Source organism: Mobula hypostoma, chromosome 2 (genome assembly GCF_963921235.1).
Source record: "Mobula hypostoma chromosome 2, sMobHyp1.1, whole genome shotgun sequence".
Classification (NCBI taxonomy): domain Eukaryota; kingdom Metazoa; phylum Chordata; class Chondrichthyes; order Myliobatiformes; family Myliobatidae; genus Mobula; species Mobula hypostoma.
The window spans coordinates 115173084-115195582 of NC_086098.1; the positions used below are offsets into that span (position 1 = coordinate 115173084).

Below are 22499 nucleotides of genomic sequence, written 5' to 3' on the forward strand. Positions count from 1 at the left end.
ATGGTGGTGTGCAGAAGAGCATCTATGAATGCACAAGATGTCGAACCTTGAAGTGGACGGGCTACAGCAGCAAAAGACCACGAACATACACTCAGTGGCTACTTTATTAGGTACAGGAGGTATATTTGGGAAAACATTTAATGAAAACATTTGAATATCCAAGCACATTTGACGTGATCCAAATGTGAGAATGCGTTGAACTTACTCAAATTAGGAAATAAGGGAATTAAACCTGAAGCTTCAATGGAAATGATTTCATTGAAACTTGGGTCATGATCTAATGCACAGTCTTTTTCCAAACATCATGCAACATTATTTGAATTACCAGTGGTGGCATCATAGAGCAGTTTTAGCACCAAAATGTGATGAATAAAGATCTTCTTACGAAGTTTCCCAGACAACCTGTATGATACAACTCTATCGACATTGTGATGGATATTGATTAGACTGCATATTAGACTGGTGAACTTTTAAACTCACTATTACAAATTGGTGTGCTATCAAGGAACTCTTATCAGGAACTTGGATCCACCAATATGGCAACACAAGATCAGCTGCAGGTTCAGTTTATTGTCATTCAATGTTACACATGAACACTGCCAAACAGAACAACGTTCCTCCAACCAAGGTACACAACACAGTACATATAACTTACACACACAACACATAAAGTAATATTACCACAAATAAATTAATAATAAGGTGTATTTATGACGTTAAAAGGTGAACAGTATAACACTACTGGTGCTTCGTACATGATGAACCTGCTGTCAGGAAGTTCAGTAGTCTTACAACCTGGGGTGAAGAAGCTGTTTCCCATCCTAACAGTTCTTGTTCTAATGCTATGGCATCTCTTGTCTAAAGGTAGTGGGTCAAAGAAACTGTTGAACAGGTGAGAGGGATCACTAACAATGCTAAGGGCCCTGCATTCGCAATCTGCTGATAAATATCTCTGATGGATGGAAGAGAGACCCCTGTGATCCTTCAGCAGTTCCTGCAATCTTCCTGCAAGGGACTTGTGGTCAGATACCAGATGGGGATGCAACTGGTCAGGATGCTCTCAGTGGTGATCCTGTAAAAATCGGTTAGAATGTTGGGGGAAGTACCTCAATCTTCTCAAGAAGTGGAGATACTGCTGTGCTTCCTTGACCAAAGAGGTGGTGTTGGGGGACCAGGTGAGATTGTCCATTATGTGCACTTCCAGAAACTTGGTGCTCCAAACCCTTTCCATTGACGGGTCACATTTGTGCAGTGGGGAGTGGTCAGCCTGCACCTTCCTAAAGTCCACATTCATCTCTTTGGTCTCAAGTTATTATGCTTGCACCATACTACCTCCTGTCTGTACACCATCTCGTCGTCGTTGACGAGGCCAACCACTGTATTATCATCAACAAACTTGACGATTCAGTTTGAACTGGATCTAGCAGTGTGGTCATGTGTCAGCAGTGTGAACAGCAGTGGGCTGAGCATAAACACGAGTAAGTTCTGCAGACAGGAAATCCAACGCAACACACACAAGATGCTGGCAGAACTCAGCAAGTCAGGCAGCATCTACAGAAATGAATAAACAGTCGACGTTTCGGGATTAGACTCTTCTTCAGGGCTGGAAAGGAAGGGAGGGATGATGGAATAAAAAGGTAGGGGGAGGGGAAGGAGGACAGTTAGAAGGTGAAGTCAGGTGGGTAGGAAAGCTAATGAAGAGGAAGGAATGTGATAGGAGAGGAAAGTGGACCACAGAGAAAGGGATAGAGAAGGGGGGCCCAGGGTAGGTCATTGGCAGGTGAAAAGAGGAAGGGGCCAGAGTGGGAAGAAGGGGGGAGAGGAAGGGAAACACCTTTTTACCAGAAGGAGAAATCAATATTCATGCCATCAGGTGGGAGACTACCACGCTGAAGGTGGTATCCTTATGGCAGAAGAGGCTATGAATCGACATGGCGGAATGGGAATTAAAATATTTAGCCACCAGCAAGTCCCACATGTCACGGATGGTGTGAAGTTTTTCAGTGAAGCTGTCTCCCAATTTATGACAGGTCTCACCAATGTAGACCCGCAATGGGGGCTGCATCGGGAGTACCAGAGAAGGGATGACTACAGCGGATTCACAGGTGAAGTGCTGCCTCACCTGGAAGGACTGTTTGGAGGTGAGGGAGCAGGTGAATGGGCATATGTAGCACTTAGGCCACTTGCAAGGATAAGTGCCAAGAGGAGGAATAGTGGAGAGGGATGAATGGACAAGAGAATCACAGAGGGGATGATCCCTGCAGAGACCTGAGGGAGCTAAAACTATGCTTGGTGGTAGGATCCCTTTGGAGATAGCCGAAGTTGTGGATATGGAGGCACATGGGGTGGTAAGTTAAGGACAGCCCTGGAGAGCGCCAGTGCTCAGCATGCTGGAGATAGAGATACTTCTGCCAACACGGACTGACTGTGGCCTTTCAGTCAGGATGTCCAGATCCAGTTACAGAGAAAAGGTGAGACCCAATAAGGTCAGTTTACCCACCAGCCTCTGAGGGTTGATCATTTGAAATGCTGAGCTGAAATCACTTCAAAAATTACTACTGTGCGTAAATGGAGCTACAATATGACTGGTAATGCTATTGGGGAAAATGTCCCCATCCCTTAGATATCAATTATCCCAAATGATCAATCTTTTCAGTTCAAGCGAATTCAATTCACTGTTTACTTATTTTTGCGATGAGTATCAACATGGCCGAGAACAGTCTGGAAAGCTTAAAGCTCAATATTTTCTCATGGTCAGCTAGATGTTGATTGCTCCAGAGATAGAGATAAAAATAATCAAAAGAAAGAAATATAAAAACATATCAACACTGAAATGATGTATGTGCATAGGTACATACTGTACCTGCTTAAGAAGGACATTAAGTGTAATATTTGTGTCCTTATTTATTTTCAGCATGTATATTTTTATTGGTACAAGTTTAAATCCCAAATTATATTACTCATGCAGTCACAGCATTATCAAATCGTTGGAGTTTTCAGTAATATTTGTGGCCCAGTTTCATTCACTTTGTACTGGCATAAAAATCATGCTTATGTTGTGTTATCAGAAAATATCCCCACTCTACCTGCTGATCGAAGAAAAGTTAGCAGCTGAAGATGTTTGAGCCCAGAGGAACTCCTGCAGTGATGTCCTGGGGCTTGGAGGACATTCACAAATACCTTCCTTTGCCTGAGGTGTGACTCCAACTATCAGACTGTTTCCCCCTTGGTACTCAATGACTTCATTTGCACCAGAGCTCCTTGATGTCACTCTCAGCCACATGCTGCCGTCTTTCACACCTCAGTCTAGAATCCAGCTCTCTGGACCAAGGTTGTGAAAAGGTCTGGAGATAAATGGTCCTGCTGACAGCCTAACTAAGCATTGGTGAAGTAAAGTCATTTGATAGCATCGTTAATGGTACTTTCCATCACTTCCTGTGCTGCAGCATACTAGACTGGCAGGCAGCTTTGCTTTAGGAATGCTTGACATAGCTCCTAGTGAAGCTTTCTTCTCTTCTCAGTAAACCAGGGTGGACACCTGGCTGCTAGAGTGAGGGACGTGCTGGGCCATGAGGTGTGCTTCTGCTGATGATCCACGGCATCTCGCAGGTGCTCAGTTCTGAGCTGCTGCTTGCTTTCTATGCCCGTTCCATTCAGCACAATTGTAATGGCCAATACGTTGCTAACATTGTACACAGTTTTAGTAACTGCACTCTAGCAGTAGAGAGTGGCAGCTATGATTCACGAGGATGTTGCAACAGCCAGAAAGTTTGGTTATGAAGCGAATGAATTTACATTTATTGTGACTTGATAATAATTATGATTCAATATAGCATTCTGCAGCTAATCTGAATCTTGCCGCTCAGTGCAAACAGCCCAATATCAGTGTCGCCAGTCTGATATCAGTATCATCAGACTGATATCGGTCACTAAGCTGATATCAGTCTCACCAGCCTGTGTGCCACAGTTCCCAAGGAGACATAGGATTGCATAGTGAAGGAGAAATTTCAAAGGAAGTGAGATCGGATATCCTGGACATTCTACATGCCAGTCCTGAGGAGATGTTGGATTATCCACAGTTAGGCACTTGGTAAGGGTAAAAAAAAAGAAGTTAGGTTTAAGCAGAGCGGCCATTGTGTGAGCGGGCCACATTAGAATGGAGACCTCAGGCTTTGGCTCATAGAGGCTTCAGCAAGGAGAGGTAATAGGAAGATTTTCTTTATTTGTGCTTTCTTTCTTATTGCACAGTTAGAGCAGTGGGAATGGCAGGTAGGATAGTGGAATGGTCCTCTTGCGGGATGTGGGAAGACAGAGAGACATCCAGTGTCTCTGACAACTACATTTGCATGAAGAGCATCCAACATAGAGTTGGGGGTAATGTATTAGCATGGAAAGAGGATTGGTTAACTCATAGAAAACAGAGAGTTGGGATACATGGGTGTTATTCTGGTTGGCAATCAGTGGTGGGTGGTGTGCCACAGGGGTCAGTGCTGGGCCTGCAATTGTTCACGATATACATTAATGATCTGGAAGAGGGGACCGAGTGTACTGTGTCTAAGTTTGCTGATGATACTAAATTGAGTGGTAAAGTAAATTGTGCAGAAGATACGGAGAGTCTGCAGAGAGATTTAGAAAGGTTAAGTGAGTGGGCAAGGGTCTGGCAGATGGAATACCATGTTGGTAAATGTGAGGTCATCCACTTTGGAAGGAAAAATGGAATTGCAAATTATTAATTGATAGGTAAAACATTGCAGCAAGCTGCTGTACAGAAGGACTTGGGAGTGCTTGTGTATGGATCACAAAAGGTTGGTTTGCAGGTGCAAGAGTCTAATGGGATGTTGGCCTTCATTGCTAGAGGGATTGAATTTAAGAGCGAGGAGGTTATGCTGCAACTGTATAGGGTGCTGGTAAGGCAGTCCTGGTCTCCTTAATTGAGGAAGGATATACTAGCTTTGGAGGTGGTGCAGAAGAGACATAAAGTTACTCACTGGAATTCAGAAGGCTGAGAGGAGGTCTGATAGAACATATAAAATTATGAAAGGGATAGGTAAGATAGAGGCAGGAAAGTTGTTTCCACTAATAGATGAGACTACAACTAGTGGACATAGCCTCAAGATTTGGGAGAGTAGATTTAGGATGGAGATGAGGAGGAACTGCTTTTCCCAGAGAGTGGTGAATCTGTGGAATTCTCTGCCCAATGAAACAGTGAAGGCTACCTCAGTAAATATATTTAAGACAAGGTTGGATAGATTTTTGCATAGTAGGGGAATTAAGGGTTATGGCGAAAAGGCAGGTAGGTGGAGATGAGACCATGGTCAGGTCAGCCATGATCTTATTGAATGGCGGAGCAGGCTTGACAGGCCAGATGGCCGACTCCTGCTCCTATTTCTTATGTTCTTCTGTTCAACTGCAGCTTCTTTCAGACCATGTTAAGGAACTGGATCAGGATATTGATGAACTACAAATCATTCAGGAGGTTGATGGGTTGATCAACAGGACATACGAGGAAGCAGTTATACCCAAGCTGCAGTACACAGGTAACCGCGTGACCATCAGGAGAGGGAAAGGGGATAGGACTAGCTAGTGCAGAGTACCCTTGTGGCATTTTCCCTCAGCAAAAGGTATATGGCTTTGGAGACAGTTGGGGAAAGAGGTGGAGATGACCAAGTAGACCAAAGCCACAGTTGTCAGCTGTCTGGCACTGTTTTGTTCTGTGGCTCAGATGGGGAGGGAGGAGAAGAGGAGTGCAGTAGTGCTAGTTAGAGTAGCAGACAGAAGGTTCTGTGGACGTGAAAGGGACACATAGATGGTACGTTGCTTCTCAGATGCCAGGGTCACGATGTCTCGGATTGGGTGCACGGCATTCTAAAGAGGGCGGGTGTGCAGACAGAGGTCATGGTACATATTGATACCAATTACATAGGTAGGAAAAGGGAGGAGGTCCTGAAGAGAGAATACAGGGCGTTAGTTAGAAAGGACCTTCAGGGTAGTAATCCCTGGATTGCTCACTGTGCCAAGTGCCAGAAGGGGAAGAATAAGATGATTTGGCAGATGAAAATGTGGCTGAGGAATTGGTGCAGGGGACAGGGTTTCAGATTTCTGGGTCATTGGGATCTCTCCTGGGTATGACCTCTACAAAAAGGAAGGACTACATGTGAACATGAGTTAACATGGATAGCAGATTGGCTGACTGGCAGGAGGCATAGAGTGGGAATAAAAGAGGCCTTTTCTGGTTGGCTGCCGGTGACTAGTGGTGTTCCTTAGAGGTTGGCGTTGGGACAAATTCTTTTCACATTATATATCCATGATTTGGATGATAAAATTGATGGCTTTGAGGCCAAGTTAGCGGATGATACGAAGATAGGTGGCGGGCAAGGTAGCATTGAGGAAGTAGGGAATGTGCAGAAGGAGTGAGACAAATTGAGAGAATGGGCAAAGAAGTAGCAGAAGGAATATAATTTATGGAAGTATATGATCATGCACTCAGAAGGTAGAAGGAATAAGGGCATAGACTATTTTCAAAATGAGGAGAAAATTCAAATATTAGAAGTGCAAAGTGACTTGGGAGTCCAGTACAGATTCCCTAAAGGTTAACTTGCAGATTGAGTCGGTGGTAAGGACGGCAAATGCAGTGTTTGGTTTCATTTCAAGAGGACTAGAATAAAAATGCAAGGCTGTAAGGGCAAGGCTTTAGAAGGCATTGGTCAGACTGCACTTGGAGTGTCATGAGCAGTTTTGGGCCTCTTATCTAAAAAAAGATGCTCTGGCAAGGAGAGGGTCCAGAGGAGTTTCACGAGAATTAATCTGGAGATGAAAGGGTTAACGTAAGAGGAGAGTTTGATATCTCTAGGCTTGTTGGAGTTTAGAAGAATGAGGGGGGAATCTCATTGAAACCTATCGAATATGAGGCCTAGATAGAGTGGATGTTTCCGATAGTGGGAGAAACTAGGACCTCAGTATAGAGAGACGTTCATTTAGAACAGCAATGAGAAAGAATTTATTTAGCTAGAGGGTAGTGAATCTGTGGAATTCATTGCCACAGATGGCTGAGGAGACTAAGTCATTGGGTATATTTGAAGCAGAGATTGTTGGATCAGTGTGAAGTTGGAAATCTGCTAAAATCTTGTAATCTTTGTCTTGTAAACCTTGTACATCTTATTTTTAAGATCTCTTACTTTTTTATTCTTTCTTATTTCTCTTCCAATATTTGTATATCTGAGCACTCGTAATGCTACTGTGACACTGTAATTTCCTTTGGGATCCATAAAGTATGTATCTATTTAGATTCTTGATTAGTCAGTGTGTCAAAGGTTACTGGGAGAAGGCAGGAGAATGGAATTGATAGGGATAATAAATCAGCCATTACAGAATGGTGGAGAAGATTAGATGGGCTGAGTGGCCTAATTCTGCTCCTATGCCTTATGGACTTACGTCTTCTTGCTCAGCGTCACCAGTCTGATATCAATGTCGTCAGTCTGATATCAGTGTCGTCAGTCTGATATCAGTGTCACCAGTCTGATATCAGTGTCGTCAGTCTGATATCAGTGTCACCAGTCTGATATCAGTGTCGTCAGTCTGATATCAGTGTTGTCAGTCTGATATCAGTGTCACCAGTCTGATATCAGTGTCACCAGTCTGATATCAGTGTCGTCAGTCTGATATCAGTGTTGTCAAGCTGATATCTGTGATTTTAGCCCATTTGCTGGATGGGATTTCAAAAAATTCGTGGAAACCCATTTTACTTCAATAGTAAAATTCTTCAGGTTGAAATTCTCCATCTACCATTGTCACCGCATCCAAACCCTGGAACTCTCTCCACACCAACACCATGAGAGGTCCTCCACCAGAAGGACTGCAATGGTTCACGGAGGCACTGTAGCCCATTCCCTGGAATTAAACAGAATCAGTGGTCCTGCTTCTCAGGGGCCTTCACTGAGCTGAAACAAACAATGGCTCAGACAACCACCATTGAAACAAGAGTTATACAGCACAGAAATGGGTCTTTCAGCTCACAATGTCCACACCAATAATATAACATAAGCCATCGACCCTCCCAACCGCTGGTACAGTACCAGCTAATACTAGTAGCCACAAATCGGGAGGAGTGCTGCCTTTACAAGGAAACTCTTTACCAGTGTAATCCAACAACCCTGTGCAATATATTACAGAAAACAGTCTACAACAGCAGCAGAGGGATATGGAGAGAATTCAGCAAGCACGCTCACTGGCAGGAACATCGGGTAAGGAGGGTCAAGTGTCTGCAACAAGTGGGAGATATCTTTAAGATGAATCTCCCGCTGGATCCTTCAGAAGGGGTTAGGATGAATTGGCAGTAGATCAGGAAGCAGGACCAACTGTGTGGTGATTCCAAGCGCTACAGGGCAGCAAATACTGGCATGGTTGCATACTCACCTCTTCTGTTTGTAGGTTAGCATGGCTTCTGAAATGGGGAGCTGGTGGGAGACATTGGCTCCAGACACGTACTGCATGATGCGACTGATGATATCAAAAGTCTCTGTGGAGAGCAGTAGAGTATAAACAAAGGATATGGTACATGCAAGTGCAGACACATTCCCAGTAGCCCCAGATCATCAAGTCTCCACCCTCTGCTCCCTATTACTTCCAGCTTGAAGGAAATAATTTTCACTCCCCCTGTGGGGTTTGTGTTTTAGTGGATTGTCAGGACTGAAGCTCAGTGTCTGAGGCAGCCCTGCCAAGAACAATTAATCTGCTGGAATTCTTTCCAAACGTGACCAGTAGAGCAGACAAGTGGGAGCCAAGAAAGTCTTACATTTGAATTTATAAAAGGTTAATGATAAGGTCCCATACAGGAGAATGTGTTTTATGAGGATGTTTGCCAGGACTAGAGAGAGAAAGACTGGCCAGGTGAGGTCTTTATCCTTTGGGGCATGGGAAAATCAGGAGTGGCCTTATAGAAGTGTTTAAAATTACGAGAGGTGCAGATCAAGGGGACAGTAACAGTTTTTTCCCCAGAGTAGGGAAGTCCAAAAAGGGACGTGAGGAGAAACTTTTTCATGCAGAGGCTAGTGAGAATATGGAATGAGCTGTCAGAGGAAGGAGCTGAGGCAGGTAGAACAGTATCATGTGAGAAGCACTTGGATCGATACATGCAAGGGCAGGACTTAGAAGGATCTGGGCTCAACAACGGGATGTGGGACTAGCTGGGTAAACAATGTGATTGCTATGGACTGGTTAGACTGGATTGTTCTGTGACTCTACGACAAGAAGTAGGTCAACAAGGAGCAGACACACGGAATGGGGGTGTTGTACTGATATGGACTGTGAACTCGTTATTGGAGAGGCAGAGACTGGGAATGAACAGAGCCTTCTCAAGTTGTCATGCTGTGACAAATGCAGTACCACTGGGAGCAGATGTTCACAACCATGTCAACAATATGCCTCAGGGAACCAGATGTCGACTGATAGAAACAAGTTTCAGCTGTGAGTACAGGGAGGATGAGAATAATGAGGGAAATTGTGAGGCCGTCCACTTAACAGAAGAGCAGGGTATATGTTACGTGGTGAGATTCTGGGTGGTATTGATGTTCAAAGGGACATAGAAGTACCTTTACATGTGTGGCTGCAGCCAAAAAAATGAGGCCCAATACTCAGAGGAGAGACTGGACAGATCAGGATTCGATTCACTAAACGTTAGAAAACTGACAACTGGTTTCATCAAAATATCGAAAATCCTTATAGGGGTCCACGGGCCAGAATTAGGATAATGAGTGAACTATTCAGCCCTCGAGACTGCTACACCTCAATTGGACTTGTTGTGAGTCCACCTTCCCACCCTCTCCCCATAACCTGTGATGAAGAATCTATCTCAGCTTTGGATATATTCAAGGATTCATTCTCAACAGCTTCTGGGCCAAGGAATTCCAAAGACCTGTAGACAGAATAAATGCTTATCTCAGACTTAAATGGGAGAAGGTCCTACCTGTGAGACTGGTACTTGAGTTATAATGGGTCACGTGAGGAGCTAGTCCCTGGTACCAGGGAGGTAAGGCTTCAAAACAGATCAGCAATGGTGATGGGACAATGCTGATTCACCATAGGTTACAACCTCCCACTGTCCAATGTGGGTCAACCTTTTCTCCAGTAGTAGCTATGTGGTTATTCCACTGGATTACTATCCAGTCAGGCCACTGAGTATAGAATTTGAAACATTATGTTGCAGTTGTATAAGATTTTGGTAAGGCTACATTTGGAATACTGTGTTCAGTTTTGGTCACCCTGCTATAGGAAAGATACTATTAAGCCTGGAAGAGTGCAGAAGATACTTATAAGGACTTGAAGGACTGAGTGATGGATAGAGGTTCAGCAGGTTGAAGCATTTTTTCAATTGAGCTTAAAAAAATGAAGGGTTATCTTATACAAGTGTGTAAAATCATGAGGGGGACAGATAGGGCAAATGTGCACAGTCTTTTCCCCAGGATTGGAGAATCAAGAACCAAAGGATAAAGGTTTACAGTGAGATGAGAGATTTAACAGGAAACTGAGAGGCAACTTTTTTATCCAGAGGGTGGTCAGTGTATGAAATGAACTGTCAGAGGAAGTAGTGGATGCAGGTAATTTTAACAGCATTTAAAAGATACTTGGGCAGGTAGATGGATAGGAAAGGTTTAAAGAGATATGAACCAAATGCCGACAAGTAGGATTAGCTTAGATGGGCATCGTGCTTTGCAAGGACCAGTAAGTCGAAGGGCCTGTTTCTATGCTGCATGACTCTATCACTATCCAGAGAGATAGGTCTGAATTCATCCATATCACTGTGTATTTAACGTTTAGATTTACATACAAACCCAATCTCAGCACTGAAAGCACCAGATTATTCTAAACATCTGACTGACACACTGGAATACATATGATTACATATCCACATCAACGGCACCTTACTGTTCTCTCAAATACTCCAGCAAACGTCCCAGGGACAGTTAATGGTGGGCAGGTAACGGCCGGCAGTTAACGATGTGTGGTTAATGTTGAGTGGGTAATGGTAGGTGGCTGATGTTGCGTGGTTAATGGTGGGTGGTTAATGTTGTGGTACTGGTGGGTGGTTAATGGTAAATGGTAATGGTGGGTGGTTAATGTTGAGTGGTAATGTTGAGGGGTTAATGTTGAGTGGTAATGATGGGTGGTTAATGTTTAGTGGGTAATGGTGGGTGGTTAATGGTGAGTGGTTAATGGAAACATAGAAACATAGAAAATAGGTGCAGGAGTAGGCCATTCGGCCCTTCGAGCCTGCACCGCCATTTATTATGATCATGGCTGATCATCCAACTCAGAACCCCGCCCAGCCTTCCCTCCATACCCCCTGACCCCCGTAGCCACAAGGGCCACATTGGGTGGTTAATGTTGAGTGGTTAATAGTGAGTGGTTAATGGTGGGTGGTTAGTGTTGGGTGGTTAGTGTTGAGTGGTTAATGGCGAGTGGTTAGTGTTGAGTGGTTAATGTTGAATGGTAATGATGGGTGGTTAATGTTTAGTGGGTAATGGTGGGTGGTTAATGGTGAGTGGTTAATGTTGAGTGGTTAATGGTGGGTGGTTAATGTTGTGTGGTTAATGGTGACTGGTTAATGGTGGGTGGTTAGTGTTGAGTAGTTAATAGCAAGTGGTTAATGGTGGGTGGTTAGTGTTGAGTGGTTAATGGCAAGTGGTTAGTGTTGAGTGGTGAATGTTGAGTGGTTAATGGCGAGTGGTTAGTGTTGAGTGGTTAATGTTGAATGGTAATGATGGGTGGTTAATGTTGAGTGGTTAATGGTGGGTGGTAAATGTGTGGTTAATAGTGAGTGGTTAATGGTGGGTGGTTAGTGTTGAGTGGTTAATGGTGAGTGGTTAGTGTTGAGTGGTTAATGTTGAGTGGTAATGGTGGGTGGTTTATGTTGAGTGGTAATGGTGGGTAGTTAATGTTGAGTGAGTAATGATAGGTGGCTAATGTTGAGTGGTAATAGTGGGCTGCTAATTCTGGGTAGTTAAAGGCTGACAGTTAATAGGCTGTTAATGGTGAACAGTTAATGGGGAGCGGTTAACGGTAAGATGCTAATAGAGGGTGGATAATGGTAGGTGACTAATGGTAGGAGGTTAATGGTGGCAGTTTGAGGCTGATAATTAATATCAGGCTATCAATGCTGGGAGTTTAAAGTTGGGCTTTGCTAATGATGGCACATTCTGTGAGTGTATAAAAAGATACCTGCGGTGGGTGGCTCCGTCTTGCTGAAGAGGTCCCTCCAGGCAGAGTCCATGAAGGAGCTGTTGTATTTGTTGTCAACTGATGCCAGGTACTTGGCCAGTGGGTGGGAGCCTGTGGACAAGACAGTTCTGTTTCTGTTGAGAAGCAACGGTAGTCTCAGTGGGGGACACAGGGAACATACCTGTGTGAAACTCCAGAATGATCAAATACATTCTTCTTCAGGTACAGACACTAAACTAGCATACAGAGCACAGTGTGGCTTCACTAAAGCCCAAGGTCACGGCAAGATCTCTGTACATAGTGCTCCAGTTTGCTGCTTCCATATGCTTACTCATTTAACTCATGAACCAGCCATTCAGATCCCCCTACACACATTTTTCTCCCACAACTCTCAGATTATACCAACTGCATCCCCTCTTCTGCTTCCAACCTACCTTCTGCTATGTTAGGGAAGGTGACCAAGATCTTGGTTTAATGTGCACATAATATATGAGGGCTAGAGGGGTGTAGATTTAGGGAAGAGTTTGAGCCTCTGCAACTATGGACACCAATGGCAGTGGAGCAGTGATTAAATAAGGGCAGAATTGGAAGCAAGGAATGTCGAGTGGTTATGGAGCAGGAAGCAGTTACAGACTGGAAATGAAGGATGGGAACTCAGGGGAAATAATCACTGAACTATTGAAGAAAGGCTGTGGATACTGACAATACTAGACAGAATGGGATGAATGACAGGGCAAACAAGGGAGCTTACCTGTGTTTAATGATTACAGTTAGTTCAGGGCCCTGGGAGAAAGGCGGCACAGAAAGACAAGTGGGAGTACAGGGAGTGTCTTTAATCAAAATGTGGCTGAAAGCTGAGCAGTACTGACAGCTCCCATGTTATGGAGCATTCTGATGAGATAGAGAGTGGAATAAAACTGAAGGTACAGTAACATTGATTAAAGGACACTTATGGCGGTGAACATGGAGAAACTCCCTCTGGACTTAAATTGGTTCAGAATTGGCTTGACCACAGAAGGTGGAAGGGTCTTTCTCTGATGGGAAGTCTATGATCAGTGGTGTTCCACAGGGTTCAGTGCTGGGATGTCTATTGCTTGTGATCTATAAATGATTTGGATTAAAATATTGATGGGCTGGTTAGTAAGTTTGCAGACAATGCAAAAATTGGATGAGTTATAGATAGTGAGGAAAGTTGTCAAAGCATGCAACACATTATAGACCAGTTGGAAATGTGGGCAGAGAATGGCAGATGGAGTTTAAGTGTGAGCTGTTGCACCTTGGGAGATCAATGCAGTAAATGGCAGGACCATTAGGAACATTGGTATTCAGAGGAATTTTAGGGTGCAAGTTCACAACTCCCTAAAAGTGACAGCACGGGGAGAAAGGGTGATAAAGAAGGCATGCAGCATCGTGCTTTCATCAGTTGGGGTGCTGAGTACAAAGGTTGGCAAGACATATTGTATAAAACATTAGGTACACCACATTTGTAGTATAGTGTGCAGGTCTGGTTGTTATATTAGAAGAAGGATATGGAAGCTTTGTAGAGGATGCAAAAGAGGTTGACCAGGATGTTGGCTGCATTTGAAAGTATAAACTATGAGGAGAGGTTGGACAAACTTCGATTGTTTTCTCTGCAGCGTCAAAGGCTGGGAAGGTGACTTGATTGAAATTTATAAAAATATGCAAGCGATTGGGTAGATGGTCAAAGCCTTTGTCCCAGAGTAGAAATGTAAAATGCTAGAGGACATTGGACATACATTTAAGCTTAAAGAGGGTCAGTGAGGCATGTTTTGTTTTTAAACAGACTGTACTAGGTACCTGGAACGTACTGTCAGGGGAGGTGATGGTTGCAGATTTGATAGCAACGTTTAAGAGGCATTTAGACCGGTACATGAATAGACAGGGAATGGAAGGATAAGGACTAATGGAATTAATGTGTTAGCATTAGGATCGATACAGACATACAGACAAGAGAACTTGTTTCTCTACTGTATCACAGAGCCATTCAGTATGGGTGCAGGCCCTTTCGCCCAACTGGTCCATGCTGACCAAGACATCCATCTAACTCCATTTGCCTGCTTTTTTGGCAAATCTCTCTCTAAACTGTTCCTTTTCCATGTACCAGTCCAAATGACTTTTAAATGTTATTATTGCACCTGTCTCAACCAGTTCTTTGGGCAGCTCATTCCATACATGCACCACACTCTGCATGAAGAAGTTACCCCTCATATTCCTTTAAGTCTTGCGGTTTTTACCTTAATCCTAGTTTTTAGTTCCTCTCTCCTGGGAAAAAGAATGTATATTCACCCTGTCCATGTCCCTCATGATTTTATACACCTTAAGGTCAGCCCTCAGACTCCTACATTATAAGGAATAAAGGCTTAGCCTGTCCTACCTCCCTGTAATGCAGGCACTTCTCTTAGTAACTTGGGCTATACTGTTCTATATTCTATTTTTAAACTGCTAGGAACATCAACAAATGAAGTAAAAAGCAAAAGAGAGGCATGAGCCTTGCAAGAAGTGTGCTATAGATCCCCAGGCAGAGACAAGCAGAAGAACAAATATATGGCCCAAAAATGACAATACTACAGTAACTGGTGATCTCAGCTAACCTAACATTACCAGGGCAGCAGATGGTACAAATCCTCAAATACATTTTGTACTCAGTATGCACTCAGAATGTGGTAGTTCAACTGAATAAAGGGCAGTACAAGACATAGTGTCAGGTAATGAAACAGGGAGCAGGGTAAGATCTTAGAGGATCGATCCTGGGCCTAACACCTTAATACGGTCATGAAGAAGGAACATCAGTAGCTCTACTTCATTAGGAGTTTAAGGAGATTCAGTAAGTCAAAAAAACTCATGCAAGCCTCGATAGATGTACAATAAAGAGCATTCTGGCTGCTTGTTCTGGAGGATCACACGAGGCTGCAGAAGGTTACAGACACAAGCAGCTCCATCACGGGCACAACAATCCCCACCATCAAGAGCTCTTAAACACACAGTGCCTCAAAGTGGCATCCACCACGAAGGACCGTCACCATCTGGTACATGCCCTCTTCTCATTACTACTATCAGAGAAGAGGTACAGGAGCCTGAAGACCCACACTCAGTGAATCAAAACAGCTTCTTCTCCTCCACCAGAGTCCTGAGTAGTCCATGAACCCTTGTTAACTTTTTTGAGCTATATTTATTTTGTAATTTTTATGTCTTTGTATTATCTTATTTAACCTGAAGAGGAATTTACAGTGGGAGGGGAAAGATCCAGTTGTCATGGTCCATGTGGGTATCAACGATGTAGGTAGAACAAGGAAAGAGGTTCTGCTGAGGGAATTTGAGCAGCTAGGGACTAAATTAAAAAGCAGAACCAAAAAGGTAGTAATCTCTGGATTGCTACCTGAGCCACATGCAAATTGGCATAGGGTTAAGAAGTTTAGAGAGTAAAATGCATGGCTCAAGGATTGGTGTGGGAGAAGTAGGTTCGAATTCATGGAAACTGGCATCAGTTTTGGGAAAGGAGGGAGCTGTTCCATTTGGATGAGCTCCACCTGAACCGTGATGGGACCTGGATCCTGGCAAATCGCATAACTAGAGTTGTGGACGGGGCTTTAAACTAAATAGCACGGGGGTGGGTCTAACAGATTGGAGAAGTATGGATAAAGTAAAAGACAGAGGTGTCGATAAAGTAAAAGCAAAAAGTAAGGGTGGAGTGCAGGAAAGTGAAGTGCATAAGAGACAAAGATTACTAGATTTTAAAGGCAAATGAGTGTAAGGGCACTTTATCTGAATGCTGATAGTATTCGTAACAAGGTCAGTGAACTTGTGATACAAACCAGAATAAAGGGGTATCATTTAGTGGCCATTACAGAAACACGGTTTCAGGATGAAGAGGATTGAGAATTAACTATCCAAGGATATCAGGTAATATGGAAGGATAGGCAGGAAGATAAGGTTGGTGGGGTAGCGCTCTTAATTAAGGATGAAATCAGGGTGATAGTGAGAGACGATATAAGATCTAAGGAGCAGAATGTTGAATCCATCTGGGTAGAGATGGATAGTATAGGGAAAAAAATCACTGGTGGGAGTTGTCTATAGGCCACTGAATAATAACATTACAGTGGCACGGGCAATAAACTGAGAAATATCTGAGGTGTGTAGGAATGGAACAGCAGTTATCATGGGGGACTTTAACTTGCACGTAGGTTGGGTGAATCAAGTTGGTAGAGGCAGTCTTGAGGAGGACTTCATAGAGTGCAAACACGAGGAATTCTGCAAATGCTGGAATTTCAAGCAACACACATAAAAATTGCTGGTGAATGCAGCAGGCCAGGCTGCATCTCTAGGAAGAGGTACAGTTGACGTTTCGGGCTGAGACCCTTCGTCAGGACTAACTGAAAGAAGAGATAGTAAGAGATTTGAAAGTGGAAGGGGGTGAGGGAGATCGGAAATGATAGGAGAAGACAGGAGGGGGAGGGATGGAGCTAAGAGCTGGAAAGTTGATTGGCAAAAGGGATAGGAGAAGATCATGGGACGGGAGGCCTACGGAGACAGAAAGGGGGAGGGAGGAAGCCCAGAGGATGGGCATGGAGTATAGTGAGAGGGACAGAGGGAGAAAAAGAGAGAGAGAGAGAAAAAATAATAATAATAAATAAATAACGGATGGGGTACGAAGAGGAGGTGGGGCATTAACGGAAGTTAGAAAAGTCAATGTTCATGCCATCAGGTTGGAGGCTACCCAGACGGAATATAAGGTGTTGTTCCTCCAACCTGAGTGTGGCTTCTTCTAGACAGTAGAGGAGGCCGTGGATAGAGATACCAGAATGGGAATGGGACGTGGAATTAAAATGTGTGGCCACTGGGAGATCCTGCTTTCTCTGGCGGACAGAGCGTAGGTGTTCAGCAGTCTCCTGGCCTGTGTCGGGTCTTGCCAATATATAGAAGGCCGCATTGGGAGCACCGGATGCAGTATATGACCCCAGCCGACTCACGGGTGAAGTATCACCTCATCTGGAAAGACTCTTTCTACCTGGGCCTCCAGTCCCACGATCCTCTCATATCCCTTTTGCCAATCAACTTTCCAGCTCTTAGCTTCATCCCTCCTCCTCCTGTCTTCTCCTATCATTTCAGATCTCCCCCTGCACCTCCCAGTTTCAAATCTCTTACTATTATTCTTTCAATTAGTCCTGACGAAGGGTCTCGGCCCGAAACAGCGACTGTACCTCTTCCTATAGATGCTGCCTGGCCTGCTGCATTCACCAGCAACTTTTATGTGTGTTGCTTCATGGAATGCATATGTGACAACTTTCTTGAACAGTATGTTACTGAACCTACAAGGGAACGTGTTATCTTAGATCTGGTCCTGTGCACTGAGACTGGTAAAGTTAGAAATTTTATAGTTAGAGATCCTCTTGGAAAGAGTGATCACAGTATGATTGAGTTTCTCATACAGATGGAGGGTGCAATAGTTCGATCTAAAACCAGTGTATTATGCCTAAACAAGGGAAACTACAACACGATAAGGGAGGAGTTGGATAGGGTAGACTGGGAACATAGACTATATGGTGGGATGGTTGAGGAACAGTGGACGACTTCCAAAGAGATTTTTCATGGTCCTCAACAAAAGTATATTCCAGTTAAAAGCAAGGATGGTAAGAGTGGGGAAAGCTAAGGAAATAAAAGAAGACATCAAACTAAAAGCTCATGTGTACAGAGTCACCAAGAGTAGTAGTAACTGAAAGCAACAAAGAACCACTAAGCAAGCAATGAAGAAAGGGAAGATAGATTTTGAAAATAAACTAGCACGAAATATAAAAACAGTTAGTAAAAGTTCTTATAATTATATAAAGCGGAAAAGGGTTGCCAGAGTCAACATATGTCCCTTGGAGGACGAGAAGGAGGAATTGATATTGGGTAATGAGGAAATGGCCAAGGCTTTGAATGATTATTTTGTGTCAGTCTTCATGGTGGAAGACACGGTTAACATGCCAAAGAGAGATGATATGGATGTGATGGGAGGTGAGGACCTCGATACAATAGCTATCACTGAAGAGGCAGTGCTGAGCAAACTTGTGGGCCTGAAGATAGACAGGTCCCCTGATCCTGATAGAATGCATCCCATGGTACAGAAAGAAATGGCAGAGGTTATAGAAGAGGCTTTGGTGATAATTTACCAAAATTCTCTGGACTCTGAGCAGGTCCCAGCAGAGTGGAAGAAGGTGAATATCACGCCACTGTTCAAAAAAGGATGTAGGCAAAAGGCAGGTAACTACAGGCCAGGGAAATGCTTGAAGCTATAACTAAAGAAGAAACAGTGAGGCACCTGGGAAGAAATAGATCCATTATGCAGACACCTCATGGATTCAGCAAAGGCAAGTCCTGTTTGACAAAGTTACAGGAGTTCTTTGAGAATATAACGAGTGCAGCGGACACAGGGGAACAGATGGACGTTATTTACTTGGATTTCCAGAAGGTGTTTGATAAGGTGCCACATTAAATACTTATCCATAAGATAAGGATGCATAGAGTTGGGGGTGATGTATTAACATGGATAGAGGATTGGATAATTAATAGAAAGCAGAGAGTTGGGATACACAGATGTTTCTCTGGTTGGCAATCAGTGGCGAGCAATGTGCAGCAGGGCTCAGTTCTGGGCCCTCAACTGTTCACGATATACATTAACAATATGGAAAAAGGGACAGTGTGTAGTGTTACCTAAATCTGGTGATGACACTAAATTGAGCAGAAAAGCAAATTGTGCAGAGGATACGGAGAGTCTGCAGAGAGATATAGATAGGTTAAGTGAATGGGCAAAGGTTTGGCAAATGGAGTACAATGTTGGTAAATGCAAGGTCATCAATTTTGGAAGCAAAAATGGAAGATCAGATTATTAAGCAACACACATCAAAGTTGCTGGTGAACTCAGTAGGCCAGGCAGCATCTCTAGGAAGAGGTACAGTCGACGGTTCAGGCCAAGACCCTTCGTCAGGACTAACTGAAGGAAGAGTTAGTAAGAGATTTGAAAGTGGGAGGGGGAGGGGGAGATCCAAAATGATAGGAGAAGACAGGAGGGGGAGGGATGAAGCCAAGAGCTGGACAGGTGATTGGCAAAAGGGGATACGAGAGGATCATGGGACAGGAGGTCCGGGGAGAAAGACGGGGGGGCGGGGGGAAGAGGATGGGCAAGGGGTATAGTCAGAGGGACAGAGGGAGAAAAAGGAGAGTGAGAGAAAGAATGTGTATATATAAATAAATAACAGATGGGGTACGAGGGGGAGGTGGAGCATTAGCGGAAGTTAGAGAAGTCAATGTTCATGCCATCAGGTTGGAGGCTACCCAGACGGAATATAAGGTGTTGTTCCTCCAACCTGAGTGTGCCTTCATCTTTACAGTAGAGGAGGCCATGGATAGACATGTCAGAATGGGAATGGGATGTGGAATTAAAATGTGTGGCCACTGGGAGATCCTGCTTTCTCTGGCGGACAGAGTGTAGGTGTTCAGCAAAACGATCTCCCAGTCTGCGTCGGGTCTCGCCAATATATAGAAGGTCACATCGGGAGCACCGGACGCAGTATATCACCCCAGCCAACTCACAGGTGAAGTGTCGCCTCACCTGGAAGGACTGTTTGGGGTCCTGAATGGTGGTAAGGGAGGAAGTGTAAGGGCATGTGTAGCACTTGTTCCGCTTACAAGGATAAGTGCCAGGAGGGAGATCAGTGGGGAGGGATGGGGGGGACGAATGGACAAGGGAGTCGCGTAGGGAGCGATCCCTGCGGAAAGCAGAGAGGGGGGGAGGGAAAGATGTGCTTAGTGGTGGGATCCCGTTGGAAGCGGCCGAAGTTACGGAGAATAATATGTTGGACCCGGAGGCTGGTGGGGTGGTAGGTGAGGACCAGGGGAACCCTATTCCTAGTGGGGCGGCGGGAGGATGGAGTGAGAGCAGATGTACGTGAAATGGGGGAGATGCGTTTGAGAGCAGAGTTGATAGTGGAGGAAGGGAAGCCCCTTTCTTTAAAAAAGGAGGACATCTCCCTCGTCCTGGAATGAAAAGCTTCATCCTGAGACCAGATGCGGCGGAGACGAAGGAATTGCGAGAAGGGGATGGCATTTTTGCAAGAGACAGGGTGAGAAGAGCAATAGTCCAGATAGCTGTGAGAGTCAGTAGGCTTATAGTAGACATCATGGATAAGCTGTCTCCAGAGACAGAGACAGAAAGATCTAGAAAGGGGAGGGCCATGTCGGAAATGGACCAGGTAAACTTGAGGGCAGGATGAAAGTTGGAGGCAAAGTTAATAAAGTCAACGAGTTCAGCATGCGTGCAGGAAGCAGCGCCAATGCAGTCGTCGATGTTGCGAAGGAAAAGTGGGGGACAGATACCAGAATAGGCATGGAACATAGATTGTTCCACAAAGCCAACAAAAAGGCAGGCATAGCTAGGACCCATACGGGTGCCCATAGCTACACCTTCACATTTCACATCCTACAAGTTAGTGATAATAAATCTGATTGTGATTCTTATTCAAATACTCTGCAGGTCAGGCAGCATCTATGGACTGAGGAACAGTCAGTGGTCTAGGTCTGTGACCCTGCATTAGAACTGCAAAAATAAGAGTATGCTATTCATCCTCTGAGATTGGGGAAGAAGGAGACTTTTTCAGGATGGTTGCCAGTCAACCCAGACTTCCACAGGGTTCAGTGTTGAGACTGTAACTTTTCACTTTATACGTTAATGTTCTAGATGATGGAACTGGTCCTAACTTTGGATCAGTTGGGGCAAAGGACCTGTTTGCAAGCTTTGACTCTTTGACCCGCTCTGACTCTTTATATACTGCAGGATCAGTCCTTCAAGATGTAGTGAATTAAAATAATCTTTCAGAGTATACAAAATAGATAAATTACAAGGAAGTAAAACTCTAAACAGAGGACCTACCATTTGTGGTGAGTAAAAATATGTTAAAAGCAGTATCAACCTAAATAAAAGAATATAATTTTGCAAGCATGAATGGCAGATTATAAAAAACAGCAATGCATAAACAAAGATTAATGAGGAAGAAAATAATACTGTATGAAAGGCTGGTCAGAAATGTACGGAGAGTGAGAAATTCTGTGGAAAGGTATAATCTGGTGAGGTGGTTGTCTCAGGATGACCAGCACTACAATACCCCAGTCAGATCCCTACAGTGAGGTCTGTATCTGTGACACCCAGTGGGATTTTATCAGCCCATTACAGTGTGCACTGGGTAGGTCCAGAACTCTGTGAGTGTGTTTGATAGAAAAAATAATCAAAAAGCTGTTACATTAATTTATGAGGGGTACATATCGGGTAAATGCAAGCATGCATTTTCCATTTTAGTGAGGTAAGACTAGAACGGGAAGTCATGTGTAAGGGTGAAAAGTTTTAGGGGAACATGAGAAGGAAATTCTTCACTCAGAGTGTGGTGAGAGTGTGGAACAAGCTGCCAGCAGAAGTGAAGCATGCAGGTTCAATTTCAACATTTAAGATAAATCTGGATAGGGATGTGGACGAGAGGGGTATGGCCCAGATGCCGGTCGATGGGACTAAGAGTTCAAGGGCTGAACGGTCTGTTTCTGCACTGTAGTGTTCTATGACTCCATGACTCTATTAATCACATTAGCACAAACAAAAATAATTAGAACTTCCAAATATGATTAGATACAACCAAAATGATAAATGGTTGGATACCAAGTAACGTAGACAACACAGGAAATCTTGGAGTACATGTCCACAGAATCCTGTAGATACCAGACAGTAGACAGAACACAAAATGCAGAACAATACAGCACAACAACAGCCCTTCAGCCCACAATGTCATGCTAAAATAATTAAACTAGTAATTTAGAACCTACTAAACCAGTCTCTTCTGCCTACACCATGCCCATATTCCTCCATTCTCTACATATAAATTTGTCTAGGAGCATTTAGTCATTAATTCACTAGCATCAAGGAAGTGCACCAAGAGCTGTATGCCAGCTTCCAGATCCTTACCCAGAGGGACAATGAGGAACCGGATGTAGTTCAGCCAGTCCGGAGTTTTGTTCGCCAACTGGTCAACGAAGAACCTTAGGATGTTGCTGAGGAAGCCCTGGTCTCCAGCCACGGCCACCTTCACTGGAGGAGGCATTTGGGAATTACAGTTACAGCTGCAACAAGAGGTGAGAGTTAGTTCCTGGCAAATTCTGCCTGCCATAGCACCACATGGCTATCCTAGGCTAGTGACGACACCTACTAGACACCAGCATTTACTGGCCATCCCAGGACAGTGACCACC

The 22499-nt window shown here is 44.1% G+C and overlaps 1 protein-coding gene across 4 annotated transcripts in view; it reads right to left on the reverse strand.

The window, feature by feature from the left end:
- zmp:0000000755 (phosphofurin acidic cluster sorting protein 1) overlaps nt 1–22499 on the reverse strand; it is a 287020-nt gene that overhangs the window by 25971 nt on the left and 238550 nt on the right. For all 4 annotated transcript variants that reach the window (XM_063040467.1, XM_063040465.1, XM_063040466.1 and 1 more), the window contains 3 exons: nt 22217–22371; nt 12214–12324; nt 8413–8515 (listed from right to left, as the gene is read on the reverse strand). In XM_063040467.1, the coding sequence (XP_062896537.1) occupies nt 8413–8515; nt 12214–12324; nt 22217–22371 (369 nt within the window). The remainder of the gene's footprint in view (nt 1–8412; nt 8516–12213; nt 12325–22216; nt 22372–22499) is intronic.